This window comes from Mustela nivalis (genome assembly GCF_964662115.1).
Source record: "Mustela nivalis genome assembly, chromosome: 12".
In the NCBI taxonomy this organism is placed as follows: domain Eukaryota; kingdom Metazoa; phylum Chordata; class Mammalia; order Carnivora; family Mustelidae; genus Mustela; species Mustela nivalis.
In genome coordinates, this window is record NC_139031.1 from 94,267,878 (window position 1) to 94,295,560 (window position 27,683).

The 27,683-nt window shown below is 56.1% G+C and overlaps 1 protein-coding gene across 11 annotated transcripts in view; it reads right to left on the bottom strand.

The window, feature by feature from the left end:
• The window catches only part of GRB10 (growth factor receptor bound protein 10), a 172,045-nt gene that overhangs the window by 8,352 nt on the left and 136,010 nt on the right, over positions 1–27,683 (bottom strand). For all 11 annotated transcript variants that reach the window (XM_082692791.1, XM_082692787.1, XM_082692785.1 and 8 more), the window contains 10 exons: positions 25,543–25,699; positions 18,572–18,687; positions 18,159–18,227; positions 16,674–16,811; positions 15,151–15,261; positions 13,304–13,402; positions 5,865–5,942; positions 5,080–5,196; positions 4,250–4,316; positions 3,972–4,059 (listed from right to left, as the gene is read on the bottom strand). In XM_082692791.1, coding sequence (XP_082548917.1) covers positions 3,972–4,059; positions 4,250–4,316; positions 5,080–5,196; positions 5,865–5,942; positions 13,304–13,402; positions 15,151–15,261; positions 16,674–16,811; positions 18,159–18,227; positions 18,572–18,687; positions 25,543–25,699 — 1,040 coding nt within the window. The remainder of the gene's footprint in view (positions 1–3,971; positions 4,060–4,249; positions 4,317–5,079; positions 5,197–5,864; positions 5,943–13,303; positions 13,403–15,150; positions 15,262–16,673; positions 16,812–18,158; positions 18,228–18,571; positions 18,688–25,542; positions 25,700–27,683) is intronic.

Here is a 27,683-nt window from a genome sequence, read left to right on the forward strand (position 1 = left end):
GCAAAACAGAACAGGTACAGACGCACAATGTCATGGCCCGAGTGTGAAAGGACCATAAGGCTCCCACACACAGGGGCAGCCCCTTAAAGGCAGAGTGGGCCTGGCTGGGAATCACAGGGGAGTGTCCTCAGATCACACATGTCCCCACATGGCCTCTGAGGTTCCATCCACCGTGATCCAGAGGGACACAGGTGCCACGTTGCCTGGGGTCCCGGGAGGGGCACGAGTGGTCATGACGCCAGCCCATCCCCTCTGGAACCTTCACTTTTATGGCATCTGATGCCCCCTGGCAAGTGAACCACTGGGCTTCCTTGGAATGAATCCCACAGCCAGTGTGGTGACCTCATCAGAGGAAAGCCCGGGAACCTACATAACCCTGCACGCAAACGCTGTCACTGTTTGGTTTCCCTCTCCTTAGACGGGCCAGACCCTTCAGAGGTGCATAGGGGAGGAGGACTCACTTCTAATGCTTTAAACAGGGGGCTGTTGCTGGATAAGGGTGACTTTTCAAATCAGTAGTTTTGGAACAATGTGACAGCCGCACAGGGAAAACAAATAGGACTGGTTCTTTACACAGCATCTCAGCATAAATACATTCTGAATGTATCTGGGATCTAGACAAACAAAAAGGAACACTGGGAGCGAAAAGTTGGGAGAAAAAGACTGAAGGGAAGTACAGAAACAACAGGGATCCCTGAGAACAGGAGCAAACTCCTTTACGGAGCAGCCAAAACCAACACGGCAAGGGCCCGAAAATACAGGCGGAAAAGGGACACAAATGATAAAGACAACTACATAAAATTGGCATCAAAAAGCCTGTACGGGGCGCCTGGGTGGCTCAGTGGGTTAAGCCGCTGCCTTTGGCTCAGGTCATGATCTCAGGGTCCTGGGATCGAGCCCCGCATCAGGCTCTCTGCTCAGCAGGGAGCCTGCTTCCTCCTCTCTCTCTGCCTGCCTCTCTGCCTACTTGTGATCTCTGTCTGTCAAATAAATAAATAAAATCTTAAAAAAAAAAAAAAGAAGCCTGCACAACCCAAACCAAATAGAAAACAGACACGAGCCACATGCGAAGTCCAAAGCGGCACAACGATGTGAGAGAGAACATTTGCAGAAAACAGACGGAGAACGCTGAGCAGAAGATACAAACGGTTTCCAGACGGGAAAAGAGAAGAAATGCCCGAGGAGGGTGCAATATCTAGAAAGAGACTCGGCCTGGCAACAGAGGAGACAGGTGGACACCCCCTCGCAGCCTGAGGGGCCGTGGCATGCCATCGCCCACACGAGTCTGGGCACCACCAGCAGAGACATCAGCTGAACTGAACTATGAGGGGACAGCTCCCCAATGTCCTACCATCAGCCTGGAAACACCAAGCCCGAGACAGGGCAGACCCTCGCCATGTGGGTGCACCTGCCACAGCGAGAGGACGCGCAGACCCCATAAAATGGGCCCCCATAGTGGAGGAGGTGCGGGGGGCAGGGGAGAGTCTACAGGGAGCCCGCCCGGTTTCACCCTTCTGATTCTGGAACTGCGGTTGTGTTTTGTAGAACTTAACGAGAAGCATTAAGCCGAAACCCAAGCAGATCCACTGACAAAAATCAAAAGCAAACAGAGACAAATGAACCTCACTGACCACTGAGAGGTTTGCTGCTAGAACCCTGGAGAGGAGCCAGTTTAAACGTGGCTCTTGGACGTGACCTGCCTGGAACACGCCTTCAGGATTACGAGGGCCACAGGACTACTTCCCAGACGTGATGAGACATAGGGAAAGTCAGTTTTTACAAATAATTATGTCCTAGTAAGATTTTTGGAGTAAGAGAAGAGAAATACAGTAAAATCAAGGGGAAAAAACCTGTCCTCTTCCGGCCAAGTTTGCAGTATCAGTGTGAACCCTGAAAGAGAGGGTTTCAAATTTTTATTTTTCACTGTAGGGAAAAAGAGCCTATGTCCTAGCTCTGTCCCTGGAAAGGGCCCACAGGCTGTGACATCCAGAAGCCACTTTCCACTAGAAAGAGCGAGTTTCCAAAGAGCAACATTCAGGGGAGCCGAATGCTCTCGGGTCACTCTGGGATCCAGCACTGTCCGTGGTGCGTCAGAAGAGCTCAGGAACCGACTTGACCAAGTCCCGTCGGCCAAAGTGAGCATCAAAAACCTGGGTGGCTCAGTGGTTAAGCCGCTGCCTTTGGCTTGGGTCATGATCCCAGGATCCTGGGATCGAGCCCTGCATCGGGCGCTCTGCTCAGTGCTCTCTGCCTGCTTCTTCCTCTCTCTCTGCCTGCCTCTCTGCCTACTTGTGATCTCTGTCTGTCAAATAAATAAAATCTTTAAAACAAACAAACAAACAAACAAAAAACAGCAAGTTTTGACTGAAAGAAATCCAGTGTTTAGGAATCTAAACAGCAGCTCCTCTGTCACCGCGGGAAGGTGGCGGGGCCGAACCATCTTCTCCAAACTGACCCCCTCACTTGAGGGAAAAGTCACGAGCTCAGCCACCTTTGCAGCCAGCGACTCACCCACTGCTTCAGCAACAGACAAGCCAACGAGAGGAAGAGAAGGAAGCAGAGGGACACCGTCCTATCTGAGGAGGCGTGAGACCCACCAGCCAAATGCCATTCGTCAGCCCCTATTTGAACCAACTCAGTTTCAAGGATTTTTTTTTTTCTTTTCGCAGCAATTAGGGAAATTTGAACCCAGACTGGATTTTAGAGGACATTAAGGAATCATGTCAAAATACAAGGCTCTTTACGTTTTAGAGACACACTACGTTTACTGGTAAAATATAGAATGTCTGCAATTTATTTTAAAATATCCAAGAGGGCAGGGTACCTGGGGGGCTCTGTCGTTTAAGTGCCTGCCTTCAGCTCAGGTCATGGTCCCAGGGTCCCAGAATCGAGCCCGGCATCGGGCTCCCTGCTCAGCGGGCGGTCTGCTCTCCGTCTCCCTCTGCCTGCCCCTCCCCCTGCTTGAGTGTATGTACTCACTCTCTCCCTTTCTCTCTCTCTCAAATAAATAAATAAAATCTTTAAAAAAATAAAAAAATAAACTCCTCCAGGAGAGGGAAGGTGGAGCGGGGAGGAGCCAATCGTGCAGGAAGGGACACAGACATACTAAAATGAGCAAACCATCCAAACCAGACAAGGACCACATGGGGACTCACTATCTTCTTCTCTCCTGCGTAAGTTTTAAAAATGTCTATAGGAAAACTTCTAACATATGAAGGGAGGCGGGGAGGCAGAGGGTACCTCCTGCTGGGAGTCGGAGGGAGGACACAGGTGCACGTCCAGGGCCCCGGGCAGCTCCTCCACTGGCCAGGAGAGCAAGGCTGTAGGGCTCTGCATCGGCCAGTGGGATAGTAGCCCTGAGAAGGGCCTGTGCTTCGGGCTTTGACCTCTGTCACTCCTGGGACCCATGATGGCCACAGAGCGAGTGTCCCCAGGCTAGCCTGCTGGCACACACACCCAGTCGCCCCAGCTCCACAGCCAACACCAACATCAGCTGTCAGACCCGGAAGGCCGACCCGCCCCCAGGACAGCTGGCCCAGGTGAGGAGGACCCCCGCCCCCACCAGATCTGACTGTGAGAAATGATCCAGCTCTGTGGCGTGAAGCCTTGAAGGCTTTGGGGTTGTTTGTTCTCAGCAAAAGCCACCTGATCAAATGTAAATAAAAACATTGTTCTTTCGTTTGCCCCTGCCCTGCGAATGAAAAACCGAATGAAAAACTGGCTTGTGCTCTTGGTCCGTCCGTCTGATGTGCACCAAAGAGGCAGAAGTTGGGAACAGGCGGGTTACAATCTTCCTATGGCTGCCGGCCAGCAGAGCCCGCCCTGCCCCCCGCTGACCCTGAGCCACATTCTCCCCTCTTCCAACTGAGGCTGGAGCGACTGCCGCCACCCAGGATCTCAGAAACCAGACAGAGGGTGCAGCCGGCACAGCAGGGGTTAGGAGCCCGCTCCCCAGGCCACCACCTCCTTACCCGTCCACCAGCCCCTGCTGCTTGATGATCCGGTGGGACTCCTCCCTGGAGATCCTGCCGTGGAACCAGTGCTGCGTCCTGTGAATCACTGCGGGAGGGAAGAGGGAAGGAGGGGACTGGCTTCCCTGAAGGCACAGCGAACCGGCCATCAGCACCAGCCCTGGCTCCCACGGCTACACCTCTCCTAGCGAACGCTGGGCCTGGGGGCCAGGGGAAGCTCCGGGAGGGATGGGGGCCACCCTTTGGACCCAAGGATCAGGCCGCCAAGAGGCGCTTACCTGTACTTAGGGTGGAAGGGTGGAGGGGGCTCTGGCTGCCTGGGATGTTCATCCGTGTGCTTCGCTTCTGCGGAAGGAACGCCCGCGTCAGCGCCGACAGAGCAGACCGGCGCGGACCGCCACTGCCGGGGACGCACCCGTGCGGGGAGGCCCGGCCCGGATGTGGGGCCCTCGACTGTGGAGATACCGCCTCCCCAGCCCGCCACATCTGGCCACGGGCGTGAAAACAGAAGCATCCTGAGGAATCCCCACAGCCCCAGGACTGAAGCACACAGTGAAACTCCGGGACGTTCTGGGAGAAAAGCACGAGCTTCTGCACGGGAAACACTGGCCTACAGAGACCCCGGGCCGTGGGGACGTTCTTTTCCAACACGCTCTGAGGCGGAGGTTCAGGGAACTCTCTGAGCCAGCGGGCTCACGTTTTGTACATTGTCTGTAAATCTCAGAGAATTTGAAATCGGGGGACACTCTCCCCACGGGGAGGTCAGGAGGAGGAGCCTCCAAGGGAAGAGACTGTCCGAGGCCCCGAAGCTGATCGAGCCATGGTGTGAGCGCCGCCCAGCCGTGTCAGGGTGGGAGGGCTCCGGGCTGTCCACACACGGCCGCTGACCACCCGTAGCAGGGGCAGCTCTGTGCTGGAGCCACGAGGTCAGAGGGCTCTGCTCCTCCCCCTGGGAACATGGAGGAACCCCAGCTGAGACTGTGATGCCACCTCTCCTCCCGGCACCTTGTCCCCGCAACGGCACCCACAGGGCCGTTCTTCCGGGAGGCCAGCAGGGGGCAGGGGCACTATCCATGAGGGGCCTGTCCACGGGACGGCCTGGCCTTACCCTCCAGGCATGGCCTTCCTCCAGGGCCGCGCTCTGGGCTTCAGCCGGGTTCTCGATCACTCTTCCTGTTTGCCCAGAAAAATCCATTGCCACGAGGGAGTTCTCAGAGACGCTGCGCTGGAAGGAAAGGCCACAAGTTCTTAAAACGCAGGGAACCAGGCCAGCGATGGCTGGGGAAGGGTGACGGAACATCCTGACCCACACTCTAAAGCTCAGGTGGAAATTCTGTGGCAGGAGGGCCCTTGACCTAGAGGTGGCTTTGGTTTCTCTGGAGGGGAATAAGAAACGCTCCAGTCCCCTCACTGCACCCAAACCCCACTGAAGGCCATGGGGTGCCGTAGGGCTGGGGTGGTGGGCAGCCACCAAGTCCCTTCCCCAGGGGCTCAGTTCTGGGCAACACATGGACCCTCCCTGTGCACACCCGGCCCCTCCCAGAAATGGGCCTGGGGGAGCCAAAGGGTCAAGGTTTGGAGAGGACGAAGTGTTCCTCCACCTTTGGGAAGTAGAGGACATCCTGAGGACAAGGACACTCCCAGCTCTAATTCCCACGAGGGGAAGCTTCAGGGTCACCCATGGCCATAGTGCCACGGCTGCCCCCGGTAAGAGCAAGACATGGCTGGTGACAGTCCCCAAGTTCCTAAACAGAGCCACCACCCTGACCAGTACAGGACCTGACCCCAGCAGTCACACCGCCGGCCAGACAAACCCATCTCCTCGGAAACAACCTGTGCTCAGCCGCGATGCTGGGAAGGGGCCCGCCTTCTGGACGCCGCAGACGCACTCACCACCGGCGTGCAGAAGGAGGGGAGCAAGGCCTTCCGCGAGGGCGGGATCCTGAAGTTCTGGTACAGCAGCATTCCGTACTGCAGGGGGAAGGCCAGAGTCAGCCACCGGGGCCCCTGGAGCCCCACAAGCCCTAGAAGGTGGCAGACCCGTGCAGGGAAGGACCACACAAAGTACGGAACAGGGAGCGACCCCAGCCACCGCTGTGGGCGCACAGCCAGGCCCCTGCACGCCTGTCCCCTGTGGACAGGAGCGGCTTACTGGCTCTCTCATGCTGGCAGGGGGCAAGGGAGAAGCAGGCAGTGACGATGTAATAATAAGATTGAGGGGCGCCTGGGGGTTCGGTTGGTTAAGCATCTGCCTTCAGCTGGGGCATGATCCCAGGGTCCTGGGATGGTGTTTTCCATCCTCGGGCTCTTTGCTCAGTGGGGAGCCTGCTTCTCCCTCTGCTTCTGCTCCTCCCCCTGCTCATGCTTTCTCTCTCTCTCAAATAAATTTAAAAAATCTTAAAAAAAAATTTAAAAAGTCTAGCTCCACAGTTAACCTTAGTGAATGCTGCTATGGGCCAGGTACACTTCCAAGAGCTTCATTTCATTTTACTCCTCTCCACGTCAGGAAACGCGTCCTTTATCCCCAAGTACAAATAATAGATGCAGCAGGGAAGTGAGGCTGGTCGCTCAGGATCATGGTAAAGTAAGGGCTCTGGGTTCGAACACACACAGCCTGCCCCTCCCCACCCCCTACGGTCCATGCTTCCTGGGGCCAGGCAATAAGCAGAGTCCCGCTGGCCTGTAACCGCCCGCCTGCACCCCGGTCCCCGCTTGCCTACACGGGAAAGGAAGACGGTGGGGCAAGGAGACGCAGTTATCAAGAGGTAGCTCATCTCCAGCTTCAACCCCACAGGATGTCCTCTGGTGTCTGGAACAGTACCAGAAGGTCCACCACGCAGGTGCTGGTGCTCCGAGAACATGGGGGACGGGCCGCGAGAAGTACCCAAGGGCTGCCGGCCAAGCATGTTCCAGAACGGACAGAAAGACGAAAGGCTGTAGGATCTCGGGGCAGGCTACCAGGGAGAAACCCACGTCCCCGCCCATCCCAGCACGACCGCGGAGACAGAGCGACAAACCCAAGCGGCGAAGAGCGTGTGTCACGGTCACCGGAGCCACAAGCGGAAGGCGGCTGAGTTCCACGGACGCGCAGAGAGAAGGCAGTGGAACGGGGTGCGGAGGGCGGCGGCGGGCGGAAGGCACCCCCCGGGCTGTGGACAGTTCCCTCGACAGTGGAGGTGAGACAGCATGACGGCAAACGAACCCATCTCGGGCGACGGCGGCCGCGCCAGCAGACCCACGCTGGAAGAACTGGGCACGCCTCTGGTCCCCGAAAGGGGCGCAAACCCAGGAAAGGGTGGGTGTAGATGAGCAGGAGTCCCAATTAACGACACGGCCTCTTCTAAGTCTTAAGAGGCTTAAGACAGGGGAAGAACTGAAATCTAGGATGAGATACCGAGAAGAGCCTCACCCCTGCGCAGCCACGGTGGGGACAGCCGGGCACGCTGGGGTCCAGCGAGGGGAAGATCGTGCCAAGACAGCCAGGAAAGAGAGAAGGAGAAAAACAATGTGGACAGAGGTTAAAAATAGAAATAAAACTAACGGATGGGTCTCCCCTGCCCCCACCCCCCAAAAACAATTTAAATGGGGAAAGAGATGAACACAGGCTGATGGCGCAAACGGAAAAGAAACAGCAAATGGCAGACGTAAGCACCGACGTTCCTGAGAAGCGGCGGAAGGACACCTTTCCCAACAAACCCGCCAACGAGAACGTCAAGATGACCAGAGGAGAAAGTCTGATCGCACGGTGTTGGTCAGAGACGAGGACCCGCAAAGGCAGAAACGCAGCAGGGAGGAGAAAAATCGTGCAGACGAGGCGCCTGGTTGGCTCAGTGGGTTAAGCCGCTGCCTTGGGCTCAGGTCAAGATCTCAGGGTCCTGGGATCCTGCTCTGCGGGGAGCCTGCTTCCTCCTCTCTGCCTGCCTCTCTGCCTACTTTTGATCTCTGTCAAATAAATAAATAAAATCTTTAAAAAAAAAATCGTGCAGACACAGACATACCCACAGTAACGTCGGGGGAGGGGGGTGAGGCGTCGGGGCGGGTGTCCCTGATGCAGGTAACAGCAGATTTCAGAAGGACCAAAGAATCGATGTCAAACAGACATATGTGTTCTTTTTGATTTTATTTATTTACTTGACAGAGAGAGAGAGCGCACACGCAGGGGCCCAGAGACGTAAGTATTCCAAACTTGTGTGACCTAACAACACACACCCATACATGCGTGTGTGCATGTGTGGTCTTCTAAGCAGAAGTGTGTGCGGCATGCGTGCACACAGGTGTTTGTACCAACGCTCCGAATCGAATACTTATACAAACATGACAAACAGTTGAAAATGTAAGGCTCAAAATCAATGGCCTAAGGATCCCTTTCAAAGCATTAAAGAAAATCATCAAATTCAGGCCAAAGAAAGAATAAGAAGGGAAACACACACACCCTCCCTTCAGGACGGCCCAAGACGGCTCCCGGTTCCAATAACTCACTCGGAGGACTCGTCCTTGACCCACGAGCCATCTAACTAGTTTGTTTTTAGGCAAGTATCGAACTGTGTTTTATTTGCACTGTAGTCTTGAAATATTATGTCTGCCTTAAGTATTAAAGAAGCTGTCTACTTCCTACAGTTATTTTTTGAAGTTCCATGACTAAGAATTCTCGTTTTCCCCACTTACAAATAAATACTCCAGCCTTCGGAGAGGTAGTTTTATTGGCATAAAATGACAGTTTTCAGATTATTAACCCTCTGGACACGACATACAGTACCAATTCCTTAACAGTATTCTCTTTTTATTTTAGATGAGTGGGTTTTAGAGAAACACGGTCCAATCATTCTTCTTCCTTTACACTTCCTTCCATTGCTTGGGGGAAAAACAAAACAAAACAAAACATGTGACCATAGAATTATTCGCCCCCATTTTGGGCAAAACGTTTCTTATTTCCTAGTCACATCTGCTTGAATGCAACACTCCTGGGCACTTTCACAAAGAAGACAGATGAGTGACAGCTGATGTCCTGCTCCGGGGTGTAAAGGAACTGCAGAGACGTCCCCACATAAGGGGCATGGCCACGGCTGCAGGTTCAAGAGTCAACGTGTGCCACGCGAGCGAACAGCCTCCCCACACGCAACAGTGTTTGAGGGGTTAACACCGTCTCGTGAATGACACGCCGTCCCTTTCTCTTGGAATGGAATTAAACATTCAACACTGACGTTCTTAAGCGAGATGGAAGTTTATTTCCCTGTGCAAAGACTGCACAAGGGTTTAGGGTCACCATCCATTACGGGAAGGCTCAGCTCCAGGAATACAAAGCAAGTACAAGATGCGCTTTCAACCTTGAGGTAGCTACGGTCTTGTAGGAGACGTACAAATAAGCAGCCGTGTTCCTCGGTTATTCACGGAGAGGAAATCTGAGCGGGTTCTGGAGGGACAGTGTAGCCCCAGAAGCAGGATGGGACGCTGACCGACATGTCCACGTGCCTCACAGGTATCACGGTCTGTTACCGTTCGCACCACACAGAACTTAAAACGTTCCTGGAAACTTAGAGAAACTAAAAATGTGGTTGATTTTCTCCTTCTGGATTTTGCAGTCAATTTTAGGGCCTCCTTTGTTTTTGCACACATTTCCTTCTTAAAAGACAACAGTAGGTAGAGAAGTCCAGTGGGCGTTTCCTCTCCCCATTTCAAGTTCCCTGTTTTTACACACCTTGGTTTCTACCTTCTGTCCATTTCACTTGCTCTCCTGTTTCGTCCTGCTCCCGTTGTTCAGGCTGCTGCGGCCTGGAAGCCTGGCACACAGCACTGGGAACAGGGGCAGAGGTGGGGAGGGAAGGATAGGGCAGGGCGGGGCATGCAGGCCGCCTCTGAGCAGAGGTGCTTCGGGAATCCTGCAGGGGACGACGGTCTCTGACGGACATCTGAACTGCCCGCATGGGCTGGGGTGTCTCTACAGCAAGCCTTCCTTACTGAAACCTGCGCTTGGGAAGCCACACCTCCCCTCCTGGGGAGGAATTTCTAGGGCAGTTTCAGAAACTTCTAGAAGGATGGGGGAGATAATAGAGCACAGCAACAAAGGTTAATGTTCCCTCCACGCCCCCCGGCCCCCCGCATGGCTACGAAATCATTTAGCTGCGCAATAGGAAAGAAGGAGGAACGGCAGCCGATACTACCTGCCAGCTTTGTCCCGCAAGCGTCTCTGGGGACAGCAGGGCCCATGCTCTCCTACACAGGCTCAAGCTATTCTGTAAAGAGGACCTGTGATGGTATTCAGAGGCACCAAAGGTCCTTGGCTCACTGAAAATAAGGTGTTGCTCTCCAACAAGCCCCAGGATTTTAATACAACGCGGACAGCTGTTGCAGTCTTAGCCATCACTCACGAGTGACTCCTGGATACACCGGGGACAGCAAAAGGGTGACGCTTCCTCCAGGGAGGACATGCACGTCTGACCGCCTTCTGGGAACAGGACAGTCTGAACACTAGCGCTCTGGGGACCTGCCATCACTCACTACCGACAAGAACCCTGGTGAACTGTGGAAAGGCACAGCCCAGTGTCTCCTTAGTCTGCGCCACTGAGACCCCTGGACTCCAGCCCCAGACCCAGACTCTCTGAGGTCCAAGCCCCCGCCTGCTGCCCCTGCCGACCCCGGGTCGATGCCGGCCTTGCCTAGGACACCAGGAGGAAGAGCTTCAAAAAGAAACAGTCACAGGCAGACACAGGAGACTGGGTGGTGCCCGCTGTCATCCAGCTCAGTTTTCCAAGCATCTGTTATGTTCTGAGTGCCGGGCAATCCTGGCTGTCCGAGAGGGCCTGGGGGCGGGGGCTCCAGGGAAGATGACCTCTGGACCGAGACCTGGCTCTGAGCAAGCCCAGGGAGGGTGGATGGATGGGTCGGGTCCCCTGTCAGGGAGACAGACAGTGAGGGCCCTGAGTCCACGCTCACATCCGGGCGGCTGGTACAGGAGCTGGGCAGAGGGAACAGACGCACTTTATAAGGCTTCCTATGGCTTCAAACAGCCTCGACTCCCGGGAGAAAACACACCCCATTCTGAAGGTAACGTCGGGGTACGAGGCGAGGGTCTAGAGTCTTCTGATTTCGCTTCCTGCTCTGAGATAGAGACAGTTCGAGATGGGACGGGGAGGGGGGTGGCGAAGTAAGGCGCTCTCATGTGGGTGGAGGTCCATCAGCCTGCTCGGTGGCGGTAAGACGCCGCGGCGCATAACCAGCTGGAACTGAAGGTGCCCTTCAGCTTCTGTGTCACCGGAGTGGCCCAAGCTTGTCAACCACACTAGTAGCTGTTCAGTCCAGACCCTCACTTCCTTCAGGAACAGCCTTTGGGATGTGGAGTCTGGGGCTGACTGGAGGCAACAAGGCCACGTGCAGACGTGGACGGGGCTCCCCTTCCTGCTGGCTCTCACGGAGGGCAGCGGATTGCTGTGGCGAGCTCTGGAGCCCAATGTGGGGCCCCAGAGCCGATGGTGCGCACACCAGTAGGCCCCTGGCCCCCGCTCCCAGGCAGAACGCGATGGGCTTCAGCACTGTCCTCAGTCCAGGGAGGATCACGACGGGCACGCGTGCCACCGAGCTACGGCGAGGTTAGACGTGAGGCAGAGTCTGGCCCAAAGCAAACACTTGTCAACGTTTCTGATCCTGCGTTAACCTCCGACGGGACGCATTTCTGTTGGCGCTAACGGTAACACTGGATATGACCGTCACCGCTCGTTCTGCGTGTTTCCCTCCCCGTGCCCGGTTCCATTCCGCTGGCCCTGCCATCCCACACACGATGCCTGGCGGAGACCTCGCTCCCTGGATTGGCTGTGCACGACCCCAAAGCACCAATCCCACAGCGTTACTGTGCTCCCGCTTCCTTTCTTGCTTTTTCCAAGACTATATATCGCAGATCCAAAAAAACCACGCGCATACAGAACTACGGAAGGTGTCCCCCCCGCCTGCCCCACCCGCGTCTCACCGAGACCCCCGTGCACACCAGCAGATCCACAGGTGCATTTTAGCTTCTCCTCTCCTTGCTCCTACAACCGAGGGAGCATTTCGCTTTTTAATTCTTAATAATATGTCCCGGGAATTTTCCCACAACACACTCCATTGGGGACCCCATTCTTCATGTCACCGAGGAGTATCCTCCAAATGGAAATCCCATAACCTGTACATTTGGCTTGTCAAGGAGTCACCTCCAATCTCCGGTGTCCCGTACCCACATTAACGTCCCCTCCCTGAAATGTTAATGTTACAAAATAGTAACATTTTGCACTTAACCCCTCTCTGTTTAAAAGGCAGCAAAAATAAAACAATACGCAGTTCTGGGGAAGGGAGGCTTCCAGGACGCCCTTGCTTGGAGCAGGTGGCCCCCGGCATCTCCAAGTGGTCACGAGCTATGCCTCCTTCAGCAGGTCTGTTTCTCTAGGTGGCTCTGCCCTGACTCTCTGCCTGGCTGGAAGCTTTGGTGAAGGTTGGCATTTTCATAAATTTCATAAATTCTAGGAATCTAGACCCCTGGCACGGGTCAGCCACTGCTGACCGCGCCTTCTCCTCCAGACACCCAGACGTTCACCTTGCACAACCACTGCACACAACGCTGCGATGCCCATGCACTTTATGTACATAAGGAACGGCAGCCATGTGGGGCATGGGTTTGCGCAAAGGGGCTTTTCCAAGGATCGCAGAAGTGAGGTGTCCTCTGCCATTACATGCCTAGCCTTCACCGCGGGGTCACACGGAATCACCACGGGGTCACACGCAATCACCGTGGAGGTTACTGGGAGTGGCTGCCGAGGGCACCGTGGTTCTACGCAGCAGACTCCCTTAAGAACGTGTAGGCAGGAGACGCTACGTCCGTCGGGCGCTGTGGGGAGCTGCATGGTGGGCCACGTTTCCCTCGTGGCCCCTGCTTTTTGGGAAGCGAGAGTGTGATGCTCCGTCTCTGAAGTCATTAACCCTCCTGATGAGCGACGTGCTCTCTCTCTCCCTGGTGCCTGCTCTGGTCTTTCTATTCCTATTTCCCTAGACCCCAGGCTCTCAGCTGGTGCAGTCCCCCGCCCCCACGCCCCACCCAGGGACATCCGGTCACATCTGGAGACGTTTCTGGTTGTCTCACTGGTTGAGGTGCTCCTGGCATCTGGTGGGAGAAACCAGGGGCGCCGCTCTGAGTCCCACCACATCCCCGAACGGCAGGGACCGCAGTCGGATGTCAGCTCTGACCTAACGGGAAGCCTCTGGGAGCAGCTTCTGAGACCCTGTTTGGAAGGACGTGCGGGCACACAGGGCTGGCAGGCCACAGGGAGGGCTGTCCACGATGCGACGCAGGGCGCACACGGGACGCTGCGTACCTTGAGGAGCCTGCACGCCGTCATCCAGCACATTCTGCCTTGCTCGTCTTCGGCACACAGCAACCGCAGCTCCTTCGTCTCGTTCCTGACTTTGTTGGGCTGCAGGAGGTGAGAGGGGACCCCGTGAGTGTGACATGGTGAATGCAGAACACGCCCGTGCCGGGCAGGCCTGGGCCCGGCGCGCACCAGCCAGCCCACAGGAGGAGACCAGAGAGGCTGCGTTCTCCGCCTGGCATGGACCAGCCTAGGTTGGGTTTAGTCACGAGGGCTCGGCCAGCTCCAAAGAGAGGGATTTCAGAGGACACAAATTCTCACAAGGGAAAGTGGTGGGTGCCATGGGGCAAGGGGGTGCCCAGCTCTATGAGGGGAAAGTTGGATTCAACTGGAGAACAGGGCCCAGAGCTATGGAAGAAGAGGTGTGTGGTTGCCTCCCAGCAGGACCGAGGTGGCAGCTGAGAAAGGGCTCCTGTGGGGCTTGGCCAGTGAGGGGAGAAGCCCCTGATGGGGTCAGGACCTGTGGCATATCTGAGTGGCCCCAAGGTGGGACCCATGAACGGTCCAGAGACTGTGGACAGCGTCAGCCCGGAGAAGGGAATTTGGGGGGCAAGTAGACTGGGGCGGGTGGAGGGTCACTGTCACACATGCCGCTGTGGAGGGCTGGCAGGGGCCCAAGCACAGGCAGGGTCTACCTGGCGACGGGGGGGACCCGGTGCAAGTGTGCACTGGTGGGAATGGAGGGGATGCTGGTCACCCGGGCTTCAGTGGCCCCAGCCCCTGCAGAGGCCGCCCCTGTGTTGCTTTCCCGGGGACCTCGGGCGCTGGGCTCCTGCTCCTCACAAGCCCAGGAAGCTTTGCCAGGTGAAACACAAGCTGGGATTTGTGGGAACAGTGTGCTCCCGCTCCCTGGCCTCTCCTCAGGTTGGGTAGGGTCCAGGCTCGCAGGTCAGCCGGGCTGGGGAGTCCGCACACACGCTCTCTGGAGTGGGTGTGAGCTATGGGGCCGCTTCAGCTCCCACACGAGCAGCTGGGAAGACGCAGTGAGACGGGGCGGGAGGGCCCTTAGCGGAGCAGCCCACGAACCCTGCGTACACAGGAAGCAGCCTCTACTGTGACCGTCCCTGACATCGGCTCGGCCTCCACAGGGGAGAGTGGGCCCTGCACATGGGTATGTGCACACGGACATACGTGTGCGTCTCCATTCCCGTAGCTCTGCACATGTGTGCAAGTGTGCGTATGGGAGCACATGTCCGCATCTGTGTGTACATGTGTGTGAGCACAGGACGGATCCATGTCTGCGTGTGCACGTGTTTGAGCACAGGATAGATCCACGTCTGCATGTGCATGTGTACGCATGTGTGTGTATGTGAGCATATGTATGTGTCCCCATCTATGTGTGCACGTGTACACACATGTGCATGTACGTGAGCAAATCTGTGTATTCATATGTGTACACATGTGGAAATATGCATGAGCCCATGCTCTCACACACGTGAGCACAGAGGCAGGGCGGGGGCACACCCATTGTCCCGGGGAACATAAGCCCGTATGGGAAGTGTTGGCTCTCAGTACCCCGGAGACCATCCAAGTGACAGGCCGGGGTCGCTGAGCCACGGAGCCACTGATCCACTGCCCACCACGTTCTCTGCCTCTCCCCAAGGTGCTAGCTACTCAGAGAGCGACACAGAGTGGGAAGTGGGAATGAATCAGTGCACCGGGAACTTGTGTTTCTGTAACAAAATAACCTAAACAACCCCAGCGCCAAGACAGGAGTCTCGGGTTCCATCTCGAAGCCCCTGGTGGGATGCCACGGGGAGACACAGACTCCAAACAGGGCAGGAGGGCGGTACCTTTATGCAGAAGCCGTAGTCGGTAGGCGCACCGTACTGCTTCTTGCCGGCGATCAGTGAGAAGACGCTGCTCTCCTCCAAGCCCCCAAGCAGCTGCAGGTGTCGGGGCTCCTGCGGGAGAGGGGGGGTCAGCCACGCGGCAGACGGCAGGCACTCCTGCGTGCTCGTCAAAGGAGCGGTCTGTGCACACTGTGTGTGCATCCCTCTCTCAGAGCCCACCAGTTATTTAGAGTAAGTGCTGAGGAGGACCAAGGGCACCCAGCCCTCGCCAAGAGAACCCATCGCCCAGACTGCAACAGTGGGGCTCCTGGGCGGCTCAGTTGCATGAGCGTCTGCCTCAGGTCATAATCCCATGGTCCTGGGATGGAGCCTCGTGTTGTCAGGCTCCCTGCTCCCGGCTCAGCCCCCTCTGCCGGCTGCTCCCACCCCTGCCTGTGCTCCCTCATGCTCGCCGTCTCTCTCTCAAAGCAATAAACGAAATCTTTAAAAAAGCCAAAAACCCCACGAGACAGCATATTTATTTGAGACTCTGCCATATGCTGTATCAAAGCTCCTGAACCAAACATTCAAAGTGAAGACCAGAGAACCTCTAGAGCCTAAGGTTCAAAGTGGAGAGCATGCTGCCTCGTCTGGCCCGGGCCACCTCTGCAGCCGTGGTGTGTAAGGTCCAGACATCCCACAGTCTTCCCTCGACAGCTTGTCCCATCCTCGTCCCTGCCCTTCCATCATCCTAGTTCTCCTTCCTGCTCTGGGGTCAGCTTTCACGAGGGAGGGCCCTGGGAAGTCAGGAAATCAAGTTGCCTTCCCAGCCCCGTAGGAGATGGAAACGGCTCCACCTGCCCCTGCCCCCGCCCCTCGTCCCCAGCTCACGCGGGGCAGCCACTAACTGCCCAGAGTGGCTTGAAGGTGGCCTGGCCCCCAGCGCCCTCGCCTGGGGTCCCCCCAGACCCTCCCTCCTCTCTCCTGGAATGACGCACACTTGGCCACAGTCTGTGGGGCCCTCTCCCACTGCAGGGTGTGTTCACACACACAAGGACAGTGTGCAAGCGGGAGTGTGCAAGGACACCAGCCAGCAGGGCGAGCCCCCAGCACCCCAGCTGTGGACGCCTGCCGCTGTAGCTTCCATCTCTCACCTGCCCTTCCTGGACATACATGCCCAGCTCCAATCCCTTCCTGGAAATATCTACGGTAATGCGTACTAGCATGGCGACCATCTACCAGCCACCCCATGGCCAGCCCGGGTGCCCAGTTCCATACCCTGGAAACTGAGTCAGCATCCTCCAGGGACTCAGGCCGCCAAGGAGACTCTGCTCCCAAGACCGGGGCTGGCCGGCCCGGGGGCCCGCAGGTCTGGGCAGTCGCCCGGCTTCCGAGGGAGACCAGTGGGCCGGGAACTGGGAGACAGCTTCTCCAGTTATCACAAGCGCGGGGGACCCAGATGTGCTTTTCCAAGGAAGCCGCGTCCCCTCTGACTGCCCCCAGCCTGGGGTGACGGTGGTGGCAGCAGCGGCTTTAAAACCCACCTTGGACGCCCCCTTGGTGGAGCAATAAAGGCCTGATCTCCGCAAACACACGTACAGCTTTCTCCACGACTTCCTCCCCAGCTCCTTCACGTGCAAGAACCCCTGGATTTCAGGGCAGCTACTGGAGTTCAGGAAGTTCTGTTGGAGAGACGCATCAGAGTCAGAAGCTGCTGCCGCTGGCCAGGAGCAGGTGCGTCTCACTGCCGTCGTGGACACTCTGACATCTTCTGAATTACAAAAACACTCATTTTTGGTCAAACCAAGCATTTTCAAACGATGGTTTTCCTTTCAAAAATCTTAAAACCCCACGTAAATCGGTGTGCAGGACATTCATGCCCACGCGAGCCAATGGACCTTCCCATCATTGACGAAAACACAGGACGTCGCAGATTCCCTATTAGACAGGAGAGTTAAGGGCCCTCCCTTTCTCCTGGGTTCCCATAAAACACGCAGCCTCATTAAAAATTAGGGTGACAGGAAGCACTGGGAGCTGTGTGGAAGGAGACCGAGCACGTCACATCCACCGTGTCGCCCTCCACGGAAAGGTGAGCTGATGCATCTCTCCAGGAACACCTGGGTGACACTGACGTCCCAGCTGACCCCTCATGCAGCATGCCTGCCTTGGGAAACCGAGGTCAAGAGACAGGTCCAGGAGCAAGGCCAGAGCAGTGACAGGGTTGGGTCTTCTTTAAGGGACTGCGAGGGACACGGCTCCTCCCGCAGGTGGACAGGCCAGTGGACACAGCACAAATGCTGTGGTCAGGGTCAGGGCGTAGGGATCAAGGGGGCTTTGGGAAACCCCAGAACGGAGCTCTGAAGCCCTCACCGTTCAGGAGGTGAAAACAGGCCTGGTAATCCGGAGAGCAGACAAAGCAGGACAGCAGGCAGAATTCTGCAGGAGCTAAATTTTCGTGGTTTCTCTTAACCTGAGGCCGCCTGGAGAATGCTGGCTGTGTTCGTGAAAGGTCTGTTCTCTCACGCGACATGCCGTACACAGACACGTTTTCTCGGGGCACAGCCTAACTGTCCCCATTCCCGTCTTCCCTGGGAGAGCATGGGCAACTCAGCCAGGGCCACGGGGAGGGGCTGGGGAAAGGCCACGATTTCTCAAACAGACTTCAGAAGGCAGAGGGAGACATGATATGAAACTCATTTTAACGTACACTCTGCTACCTTCTCAAGGGTTTTATGTCAGCCCTCTTCCCGGTAAGGGGGCTCAGGGTCTGTGTGGAGATCCCCAGAGCTCTGTCCTGCCCTTCTGCTCACGCTGCTTCTAGCCGGGAGGAAGCTCATCCTGCTGGTCAGTGTTTCGCCATGAAGGAGCCTGGCTACACCCCCATTTTCCAACCAACCATTACTTCTGGTTACTCTAAACCCCGATAGGAGCCAGGGCTGGTACGAAGGTGGCAACCCCGTCTAGCTTCTGGGGAGCCGCCACGGCCACTGGAGAGGACGTCCACCCAGAAGCGCGTCCCTGCCCAGTACCTGCAGAAGCTGGTTGTGACCGCCGTTGGACTGCTGACACCAAGTGACCATCTGCTCTGGGAAGAAATTCTAAGGAAATGGGAAAACAAATACATTAGGTTGGTTTAAAAGTGGGGAAAAGCAGCCTTACAGGGCCCCTAGCGTTCAAAACGTTCCTACAAACCCCCTTTTTCCCTCTGTGACCACGTAAAACGCCCTCGTCACGTCTGGCCACCACAAGGGCATTTAGTTAAGCATCGGAGACCGAGTTCCGAGTGAGGACATCTCGTGAGACAGCAGACCGGGTTCTCAAACCCTCTGCCACCCCCGTATCCGTCTCACTTCCATTATCCACGGCTGCTACGGATCCCAAACATCAACCCCAAGAGTTTGAGAGTCCGAAACCCTGAACCTAAAGAGGTTAAGACTCTCACCGTAGGATTTTTGAAAAACTCGTATTTTGCATAATTCTTCCTAAATAAAAACTTGCTCTCGCTTGCCATGGTGCTCTCCACCTGGACCACCAGCTCGTGGTCTTCCAGGCACCTCTCTGTGGAGGAAAAACACACATGTGAGAAGACAGAGGCAGAGCCGGCCAGGTGCCATCGCCCCAGCGATGACCTCCAGCTACCGTTCCGCTCCTGTGCACCCGCTGTGAGCGCAGACGTGGACCAGGACAGACGGCACGGACACCTCTCTGCCTTGCGGTCCCGAATGCTCAAGGGGTACTGCGGCAGGTCGGGGGAGGGATTCACGTCAATCCCGGCTTCTGCACCAGGGAACGTGTTCATAAAGACTTAAGTCAATAAAGACTCGCGGCAAATGATGCTGCCCTTGAACCAGGGGAATTCCTGCTCTCATGAAGAACAGGGGCTACAGCAACCGGGAAGACGTCCACAGACAAGGAGCGTCTGGAGGGAGCCCTGGAAGGCGGGTGGGCGAGAGGAGATGAGTGCAAAGCCAGTGAGTCAGGAAGCTCCACGGACAGACAGGCAGTCTGGTCAGAGGACGGGAAGGGACGCGCCGCGGTCTGTCCCAACGCCCGGCCTCGAGGGCTGAGGCCCATGCCACCCACACGCGGGGCTGCTCTCCTAGCCTGGATTACACTGCTGGAGCAGGAGGAAAACACGCCATGCACGGCACGCACAGGTGGGCACACACTCAGGGCACCTGCTCTGATGGTGCCACGCCCCCTCCCGGAAGTCCGCTCAGCAGGAAACCGACCACCAGGGATAACGGAGTGTTCGGTAGGACAAAGGCACGGCAGCCTTGCCACGTGAACTGATGGCAAGATGGCAGAGAAGGAGATGCCACAAACCTGGCTCGGACCAGGGGGCGGGTCCTCCAAAGCCCCCTCCTCCTTTCCCACGGCCAGAGCCTTGGTGCCACATAGAGGATTCTTTGGTAAAAACATCTTTGAAGCCCAAATTTGCCAAGGCCCAGAATATCCTTCCCACAACTGCCGGGAAGTCCGGGGCCACGCCTGGCGCCAGCCATGAGCCACGGAAAGCCCTGCCTGCTCCTGGCTGCGAGGGAATCCACCGGCAACAAGAGACCCTGCCCCGCCCCGCGCGTCCCCACGAGAGAAGGGAGGAGCCGTGCCCGGCTTGAGCGCGCGATCATGACCCCTGCCTTTACTTTCCTGAAAAGGAACTCCTTCAGGTTGGCATTCATTAAAACGGCGTTTCCGGTGCAAAACAAATCAGTGACCTCTGTTCCAAAGTTTAGTCAGGAAAAAACCATTTCTGTAGGAATAGGGACAAAGTCAAGCACCCAGAACCTGCGGATGGTTGGTTTACAAACCTGAAATTTTTCACCCAGCAAAATAAGGAAAAACAGACCTGCGGGGCTATAAGGACCTTAGCAAGGACGGGACGATGCCACGGTCCGAAGCAGAGCGTTCTGTGTGCACAGGGTCATGAGGAAGCCCCACCGCGGCGGGGGGAGGGCAGCAGCTCGGAGGGGCACATGCGTACACGGGCACGGGCCCTAGCACTCCTGGACAGCCGCTTCTTCCCTCCCCAGGTCCCCCCGACCCTGACAATATCCCGGGACGGCTGCGCACACGCTGGGCACAGGGCAGGCAGCATAGCGGAGCAGGGACCCCATGCGCCCTGAAAGATGTGTCCTCCTCTGCTCTGGGTCCCTCAGGGGTCTCCTGCGGGGGCTCAGGTACCCACAGGAGGCTCCCCTTCTCTAGCCCGCAGGGGGCCAGGAGCCTAGGACAAGCCGTGGGCCCAGGAAGTCTGTGTGTGACCCATTTCCCAGAGACCCCTGTCTGCCACGGATGCCAGGCACCAGCTTTCCCAGCCATCGAAAAGCCACTCCAACAAATCAGCTCAAAGCCCTTTTCTCCAGTTCTCACTTTCTCTCTGATTCTAAAAACAGGTTTGCTTTCTTTCTTTCTTTTTTTTTAAAGCTTTTATTTTATTTATTTAACAGAGACAGAGAGCGCACCAGCAGGGGGAGCAGCAGGCAGAGGGAGAGGGAGAAGCAGGCTCTCTGCGGAGCAGGGAGCCCGACACGGGGCGGATGCCAGGACCCTGGGACAGAATCGTGACCTAAGCCAAAGGCAGATGCTTCACCGACTAAGCCCCCCAGGTACCCCTAAAAGCAGGTATTTTCAAACGACCTCAGGTGAGTCTATTAAATAATCCCATCACTGTCCATAAACTTCCTATAATCACAACGGAAAGCTACATTTCATCAGGGTGTTCCGGAGGACTTCTTGTACAGATTGAAGAGTCAGACACTACTCAAAGGGGACTCTCTTTTCTCAAATTTCTGACACTAAAACCAGCATCTACGCCACCACCCTACTAAACACACAAAAAGGTTACAGATCACACAACTCAAGAAGGCAGATCTTTGCCTTAAACTGTGCTGCAGGCACGTGAGTCCTGGCAGAAGCCAGAGCTGCCGGTCAGGCTAGCGTCGGCCTCCCACCCTGCCGCCCCGCCCCCGTGCCCCCCTCCACCCCCCTCCATCGCAGGGAGCAGCTCCGGCTGTCAGCAGGCTCCTAACAGCTGCTCTGGGCTCCGCAGGACTGGGGACTGTGAACACACAGGGAGATGCCACAGAAAACAACCTCGACATCTGGACACACCCAATAAGCAGCGTTCCTTCTAAATACCTCTTTTCAAACGACCCACGCTGTGGGTCAAACGCTGTGGGGAAAGGACAGCGTTCTGGTGCCTGCTGCACAGAGCGACAAGGAGACAGAGATGGGGAAGGTCAGCATTCGGAGGCCCTTCTGAGCACTGAGGGCTGAACATGGACGCCATCTCTCCTTTGACACCTGTCCGCATGTCCAGATGGCAGTGTCCCTGCAGCCAAGCCCTCCAGGGGGTGACGGCCACACCTTTCTCGCCGGTCCAGGTACACATGCAAAGCTGTTAACAGCTAGACTTTTTCCTAGAGGGAGCAACTTAATTCTCACAACTACAGAATTCACCAAATCCCTTGGACTTTCTGGGAGCTGCCTTCCCGTCACTGCTCCATGCACAGTGGACTCCGCTGCTCATGCATCCTGGGGTTCGTGGTCACCCAGGGCCTGGGAGGGGGTGCCCCATGCCCTCCTGGGGATGCAGCTTACCCGCAGTGACACCTGCAATGCCACAGGGGCTCCAGGATGTCGTCTGCATGCCCCTGGTTCCAGTTGCACAAAATCCCATAAAATGATCATTTGTCCGCTCGACACAGCGGCAGGCTGTTAGCTCTCCCGACATGTCCTCCACACGCAGGCCTCCCGGCAGAAGTGGGCCCTCAGGAGTCTTGCCATGCATGGGCTCGGGCCAGATGGCAGAACCAAGCCCTCCTTGTTCTGGTCCCTCTGGCTGTACTTGGTGGCTACTGAGTGGCCTCGGTCGGGGACAGTGTTCTCAAGGCTGTGATGTCTACATTAAAGGCCGAGGCCAAGGACCCCCCACCCCCCACCCCCTACCGATAGGCAGGATGTGAACAGATCACAACCAGGGAGCAGCTCGCCACGGCTGGAAGTTACAAGGCACAGACCAGCCTCCTTAAGACCGTCCATCAGTAAGGACTCTGCCCCAACTTGTCAAACGGCCCTGAAGGGTAAGGGACTTCAGGAGGTGCTGCTGGGGCTGAGGAAAGGCACTGACCCAGCTATGGCTGCAGCACAGTTCAGAGGGAGGAGGAACATTCCCACCAGCCGGAGGCGCTGCCCACCGAGCACCAGTGGGCACCTCTGCATCTGCTCCCTTCCCCCACCCCCACCAACGGGGCCACTGAGGGCTGCGGCCACACACATGCATGCTTGGTCTTCTGCTAGTGCAAACAGAACATTACTCCTGCCTGGGAGAAAGTTTAATATCGCTAAGGATCCAATATTTTACCTGTGAAGATCTGGGTAGTAATTGTGCCTTGAAATCCTCAAATCTGAGGCCATACATAGGCTCAAAGTGTCACTGGAATTAGCTCACTTATGCCCCAATTATAAGGGGTAATGGTCCGCCTCATACCAGCCTTCCAGATCTGAGGCGCTGTGGGCCTGGCACCAGAATCTCAGGCCTCATGGACACACACGTCCCCAGAGCATCCCCAACGCACAACCGAGAAAGCGACTGTCCACATGGTGCTATCAGTAACTGAGGACACGGGGCTGGACGGCTCTGCCCGAGAGCGGGGGTCCCCTGACTGTGTGCCAGGACCCAGGGACACCCTCCAGAACATCCTCCATTAAAGAACTCTGCACCAGACGAGCACACTCACGCCCGATGGTGGGGATTCAGTGCGGACACATCCTGTGGCTCTCTGATGGGCACGGCTACAGGGCCTGCCAGAGCCTGCCTGTGCAGCGGGCTCCTGGATGTCCGCTATCCCCACTGTCCCCACTGCTGACCCTCAGGTGCTACTGAACACGGGTAAGAGCAGGATTTTCGCCTCAACAGCAACGTGGCTGAATTTTTAAAAAGGACAGCTTGCATCACAAACCAAAGGGCACACAGAGGAGATACAGGAGCATGAAGGCCGGAGGCTCTGTGGACCTGCGGACGGCAGGACTGATCAGCTCTAGAAGCTCCCATGTCCTGCACTACCCAGGCCTTAGGAGCTGCTGCTCCCCTGCTGCCAACCCCGCTGGAGCTGCTGGCAGAGAGGCTGCTGAGGCGGAGCCCCGTGAGGGCTCGTCACGCACCTGCAATTAATGTCATGGACTTCCTTTGGTCAAACAGAATCCGTGTTCTTCTGCACCCCCCCCCCCCATCATTTTCCTTTCTCCCTTCCTTTTTTGTCACTTTAACTTGGTTTTATAAGATTAGGGATGCCTGGGTTAAGCCTCTGCCTTCAGCTCAGGTCATGATTTCAGGGTCCTGGGATCCAGCCCCACACAGGGCTCCTTGCTCAGCGGGGAGCCTGCTTCTCCTTCTCCCTCTGCCCCTCCCCCCCTTGCTCAAGTTCTCTTGCTCTCTCTCAAATAAATAAAATCTCAGAAAAAAAAAAATTACCTTCTTTAGAGTATGTTAAGTAAGTATGTTAAGTCCATCCGTGAATAAGACAAGGAAAAAACAGAAAGCGATCGCACCCTGAGAATACTGTGTGTGCACTCGCAGGTCTTTACTGAGTTTTGCAGAATAAATTCCTTTTCACGTGGACGATGACTGCTGAAGTTTTACCATACCTAAATTCTCCATCTCTGGCATGATGGTTGTGAGATCAAGGGCTACCACAAAAAAATACGTGAATCAAAATTTCTCACAGTCTTTGTGTTTGATTTTTTTGTGTGTATCTGTCTCCATTTTATACGTGCGACTTTATATGTGTGGACAAACATATTCATGTATTGCGATACCTGCAGAACGCCTTTCTACAATTCCTTTCAAATTAACTGTTTTCTGAGTTTTGAGTGGGTTTCGGGAATAATCATATTGGGGTCCAAGTCCACAGCTGTGTTTTTAAAGTTCCTTCTGTGTGTGTGTGTGTGTGTGTGTGTGTGTGTGTGCGCGCGTGCATGGACACACGTTGGTATACATGTGTATACACCCAAGCGTGGCCTGTGTACGTGTCCATACCACGCTACAGGGCTCCAACTGTTGTTTAATTTCCAGTTCCCTGGCAGCAGAAGATGCTGCTGGCGGCCCCAACAGACCAATGCAGGGCGCATTCATGGCTGCTCCAAACTGGAGCTGGACAATGGGGCTTGAGCATTGTTCCTGCAGGTGGCACCAGTGAATGCACCTGGTGCAAGAAGGCTGCTAGATGATGGAGGAACTTTCCTCGGGCCTGGAGATGGAGGTGCACTGGAGATGGGCCAAAACAGGAAAGGGAGAAAGTGTTCTTGCTAATCGTGAGCTGCGCGCTGCGTCTGACTGCACAGGGGAGCTAGAAAACAGGGACTTGAAACAACGCCAACGCAGGGGGCCCCTGGGGCTCAGTCAGTGAAGCGTTTGCCTTCAGCTCAGGTCATGATCCCGGGATCCTGGGATCGAGTCCTGACTCGGGCTCCCTGCTCAGCCGGGAGCCTGCTTGTGCACGCTTGCTCGCTCTCTCTCTCTCTGACAAAGAAATAAATAAAATCTTTTAAGAAAAAAAAAACAACAAACAACGTCAACTCAAATTTAGTATCACCGTTCAGGCTTAGACTGTATAACAACATCCTAAAGAACACTATTTCGTTACATGAATATTCCAGCCCTAGAAGTTTAAATTTGATCTATTCACCTTCCCGAAAGGTTCAGGAGGAAAGTTCGGAACCACGGAAAGAACTCTGTGACCTGCGCAGTCTCTCCTGCAGCACACGGGACAGGCACAGTTGCTGATTTGGAGAAAATTCTGGTTTTAGGTGTATGCCTATGATTTCCTAAGCACCAGCCATTATCTGGTAAGAATTTAAACAGAAGTCTGAAAAGCTTCCTAACCTGAAAAAGACCACCTGAGCAAGAAACCCCACCAAACCTCAGTAAGCTCTACAAACAGCACCTATTTCAAAATAATCTCTTGCTCTCTAAACATGAGACACACACATGTGCGCAACCTGTGCGAACACTGTGAACCCTGCAACTTCTGCAGGCCGTCTCCACGGCACTCCACTCCCACTCCCAGGAGAGGGACGAGCTGCCGTGGGTACGGGGACGCGGGGACGGTGCTCCCCCCAGCCCAGACCTGTGCAGCAAGTTCTGAGCACCTACCACAGCCAGTCCTCCAGCCAAGTCACAGAAGGAACCTTCCTGCTGTGTGCGTGACCTCGGGAACGGCCGCTGCCACCCTCCCAGAAGCAAGATTCTGGGAGCAGTAGGTGGGGGAGGGACGCAGGAGAAGTGTCAGGAGAAACTGGTGTGCAGTGAAATGGGGACAGCAAACAGACGTCTCGCTGTCCGGGCAGGGACACCGTGGGGACACAGCTGCCTGCTTGGCCACGTGCCAGGTCCCCCAGCAGGCTCCCTACCTAGTCCCAGGTGCGGGTGGTGCTCCACGAGCGTCCAGCTGTTGTCGTCCACACAGTGACTTCTGTAAACCAGCAGCTGGCACAGGTCCCTGGCCGTCATGTCTGCTGGGATCTCTACCACTCTGCTCGTCCCGTCTTCACTGAAGATCCTCACATCCTGCAACACACAAAGGGCCCGCGGACAGATGAGTACCTGGGGTTTTTGAGGAGTAAACCCCGAATCGAGATCGAACAGGAAAGGTAAGCACCGTGGCGTTCCGACCCAGTCCAACGTCCTTGCAAACAGCAAGGCCACCTGCCACCCGTGCCCCCTGCCGCCCAGCTGCAGTGGGGCACGCAGGGTTACAGCAGGAAGTTCTTGAAATGCCAGGACACCTCGGGGCAGACAGGCACACGGCCAGGCCGGAGCGTACGAGCTGCTTCCCAGCCACCTGTCTCGGGAAGCGCCAGGACGCGTGTCTGATACTGCCGGGGGTCTCCGGGCCAAACGGTTCACAGCGGAACCAACTGCACAGACAAGCGGAGCAGCCCAAATCCTAACTTCTGACGAGTCCACCTGCTGCCCATTCCCAGGTCTGCCTGCATACAGCTGGCGCCCAATCAGCCTGCATGCAGTTTGGCTCCCCAAGGCCCAGGGAGAGTCACACGAAGAAGTAAGAATCTGCTGAACTTTAAAATACTGAGAAGACGGGGCAGAGTAAGAGCACAGTCACAAAATTCTTTGGCTCCATTCCCCCTACAACATGACACAGCTTCAGCTCCCCGCGCTCCCAGGGAAAGGGACGGTCAAGCAGAAATCCCCGGGACCAGCAATGTCCTCTGCCCCAGCAACCAAGTGACAGGAACAGGGTGCAGCCTCTGGGGGGACACAGGGTGCTTTCAACCAAACCAAACCAAACCAAACCAAACCAAACCATCTTACCTCAACAGCATGGAAAAAGCAGTCAGAGGAACAAGATGGCATTTTCAATGGAGACTGTGTCCAGAAAGGGAGTTTGTTGCGGGCTTTTCCACTGTCCCCCGTGGGCGGGGCCCCACCAGCAGTGGATTGTGCAGAGGTGCGGGGAGCCGGGCGGGCAGGGTGGGCAGTCTCTGGGCAGGCGGGGAAGCTGCCGGAGGTGGGGGGCTGCTTCTGCCTCCCCTAGGTCTACTAGGTAGTGAGTCAAGCCACGCTGGTGAGTCAAGACCAATCAGCGCCTTCCCTGGGCCTGATGCAAGCGGCCCCCACGGGGTCCCCACTCCTCCAGTATGGCTGAGGTGGGGGATGGACCCTCAGGCCGACAGGCCAGAAAGAGCCCCGATCCTGTGCTCCCGCGACAGCGAAATGGAAATGCAGGGCGCCCAGAGTCCGAGTATTCTCTGAATCCAGGCCTGTCTGCCAAGTCCCTCAGGAGTCTGTGTCCTCGGCGGAGTGGGAGCTCCGTGGCCTCTAAATGTCACCTGGTCCTGACCAAGTGGCCTCAGCTCTCTTGCTCCCTCTCTGTCCCTTTTCCCAGGTGTAAACTTTGGCTGGCAGGAGAGGGCAAGCCGTGGGGTCAAGTCCCTGTTGCAAAGTAGTGAACGCAGGAGCAGGAATGGGGATCGTCCAGTCCTACAAGGACTGTCCTCGCTGGAGGGGAGGCAGGGTCAGCCTGGAGGCACAGCGCGCCGGGGGCAGGTCACCACGTCTGCCGGGCCACACCGTGACAATCCCCTGGGAGCCAATCAGGACCGACGGACGAGCTTGCAGCTCGCATGGGTTTTTATAGAAACCTACTCATCTCTTTCCGGTAGTGCACATTTCACTGGACGGAAGTTACACTTCCACGAAACAAATCAAATATTCAAATACAGCTGATGCGCGGCAGTCTGTAAAAGTGACCTTTAAACAACGAAGAAAGGTCTTTTGCCTGAAGGTTGAAATTTAAACGAATGCACGCAGTAACACGAACGAGAAACGGATTTAGAAACTACAAATGGGTCCAGATAATTCCTTAGAATGCTGTCTGCCCTGTCCTCTGCCAAGCCCGGCGAGCTCCTGGCATTCTCTACGCTCAGTGTCGGGGAGCCTCTCTGGGACGACGACCACTGTCAGCTTCTCCAGAACAGTTTGATCACGCTGAAGTCTGTTTATCAATTCCCTGCCCCAAATCAGGTCTGGC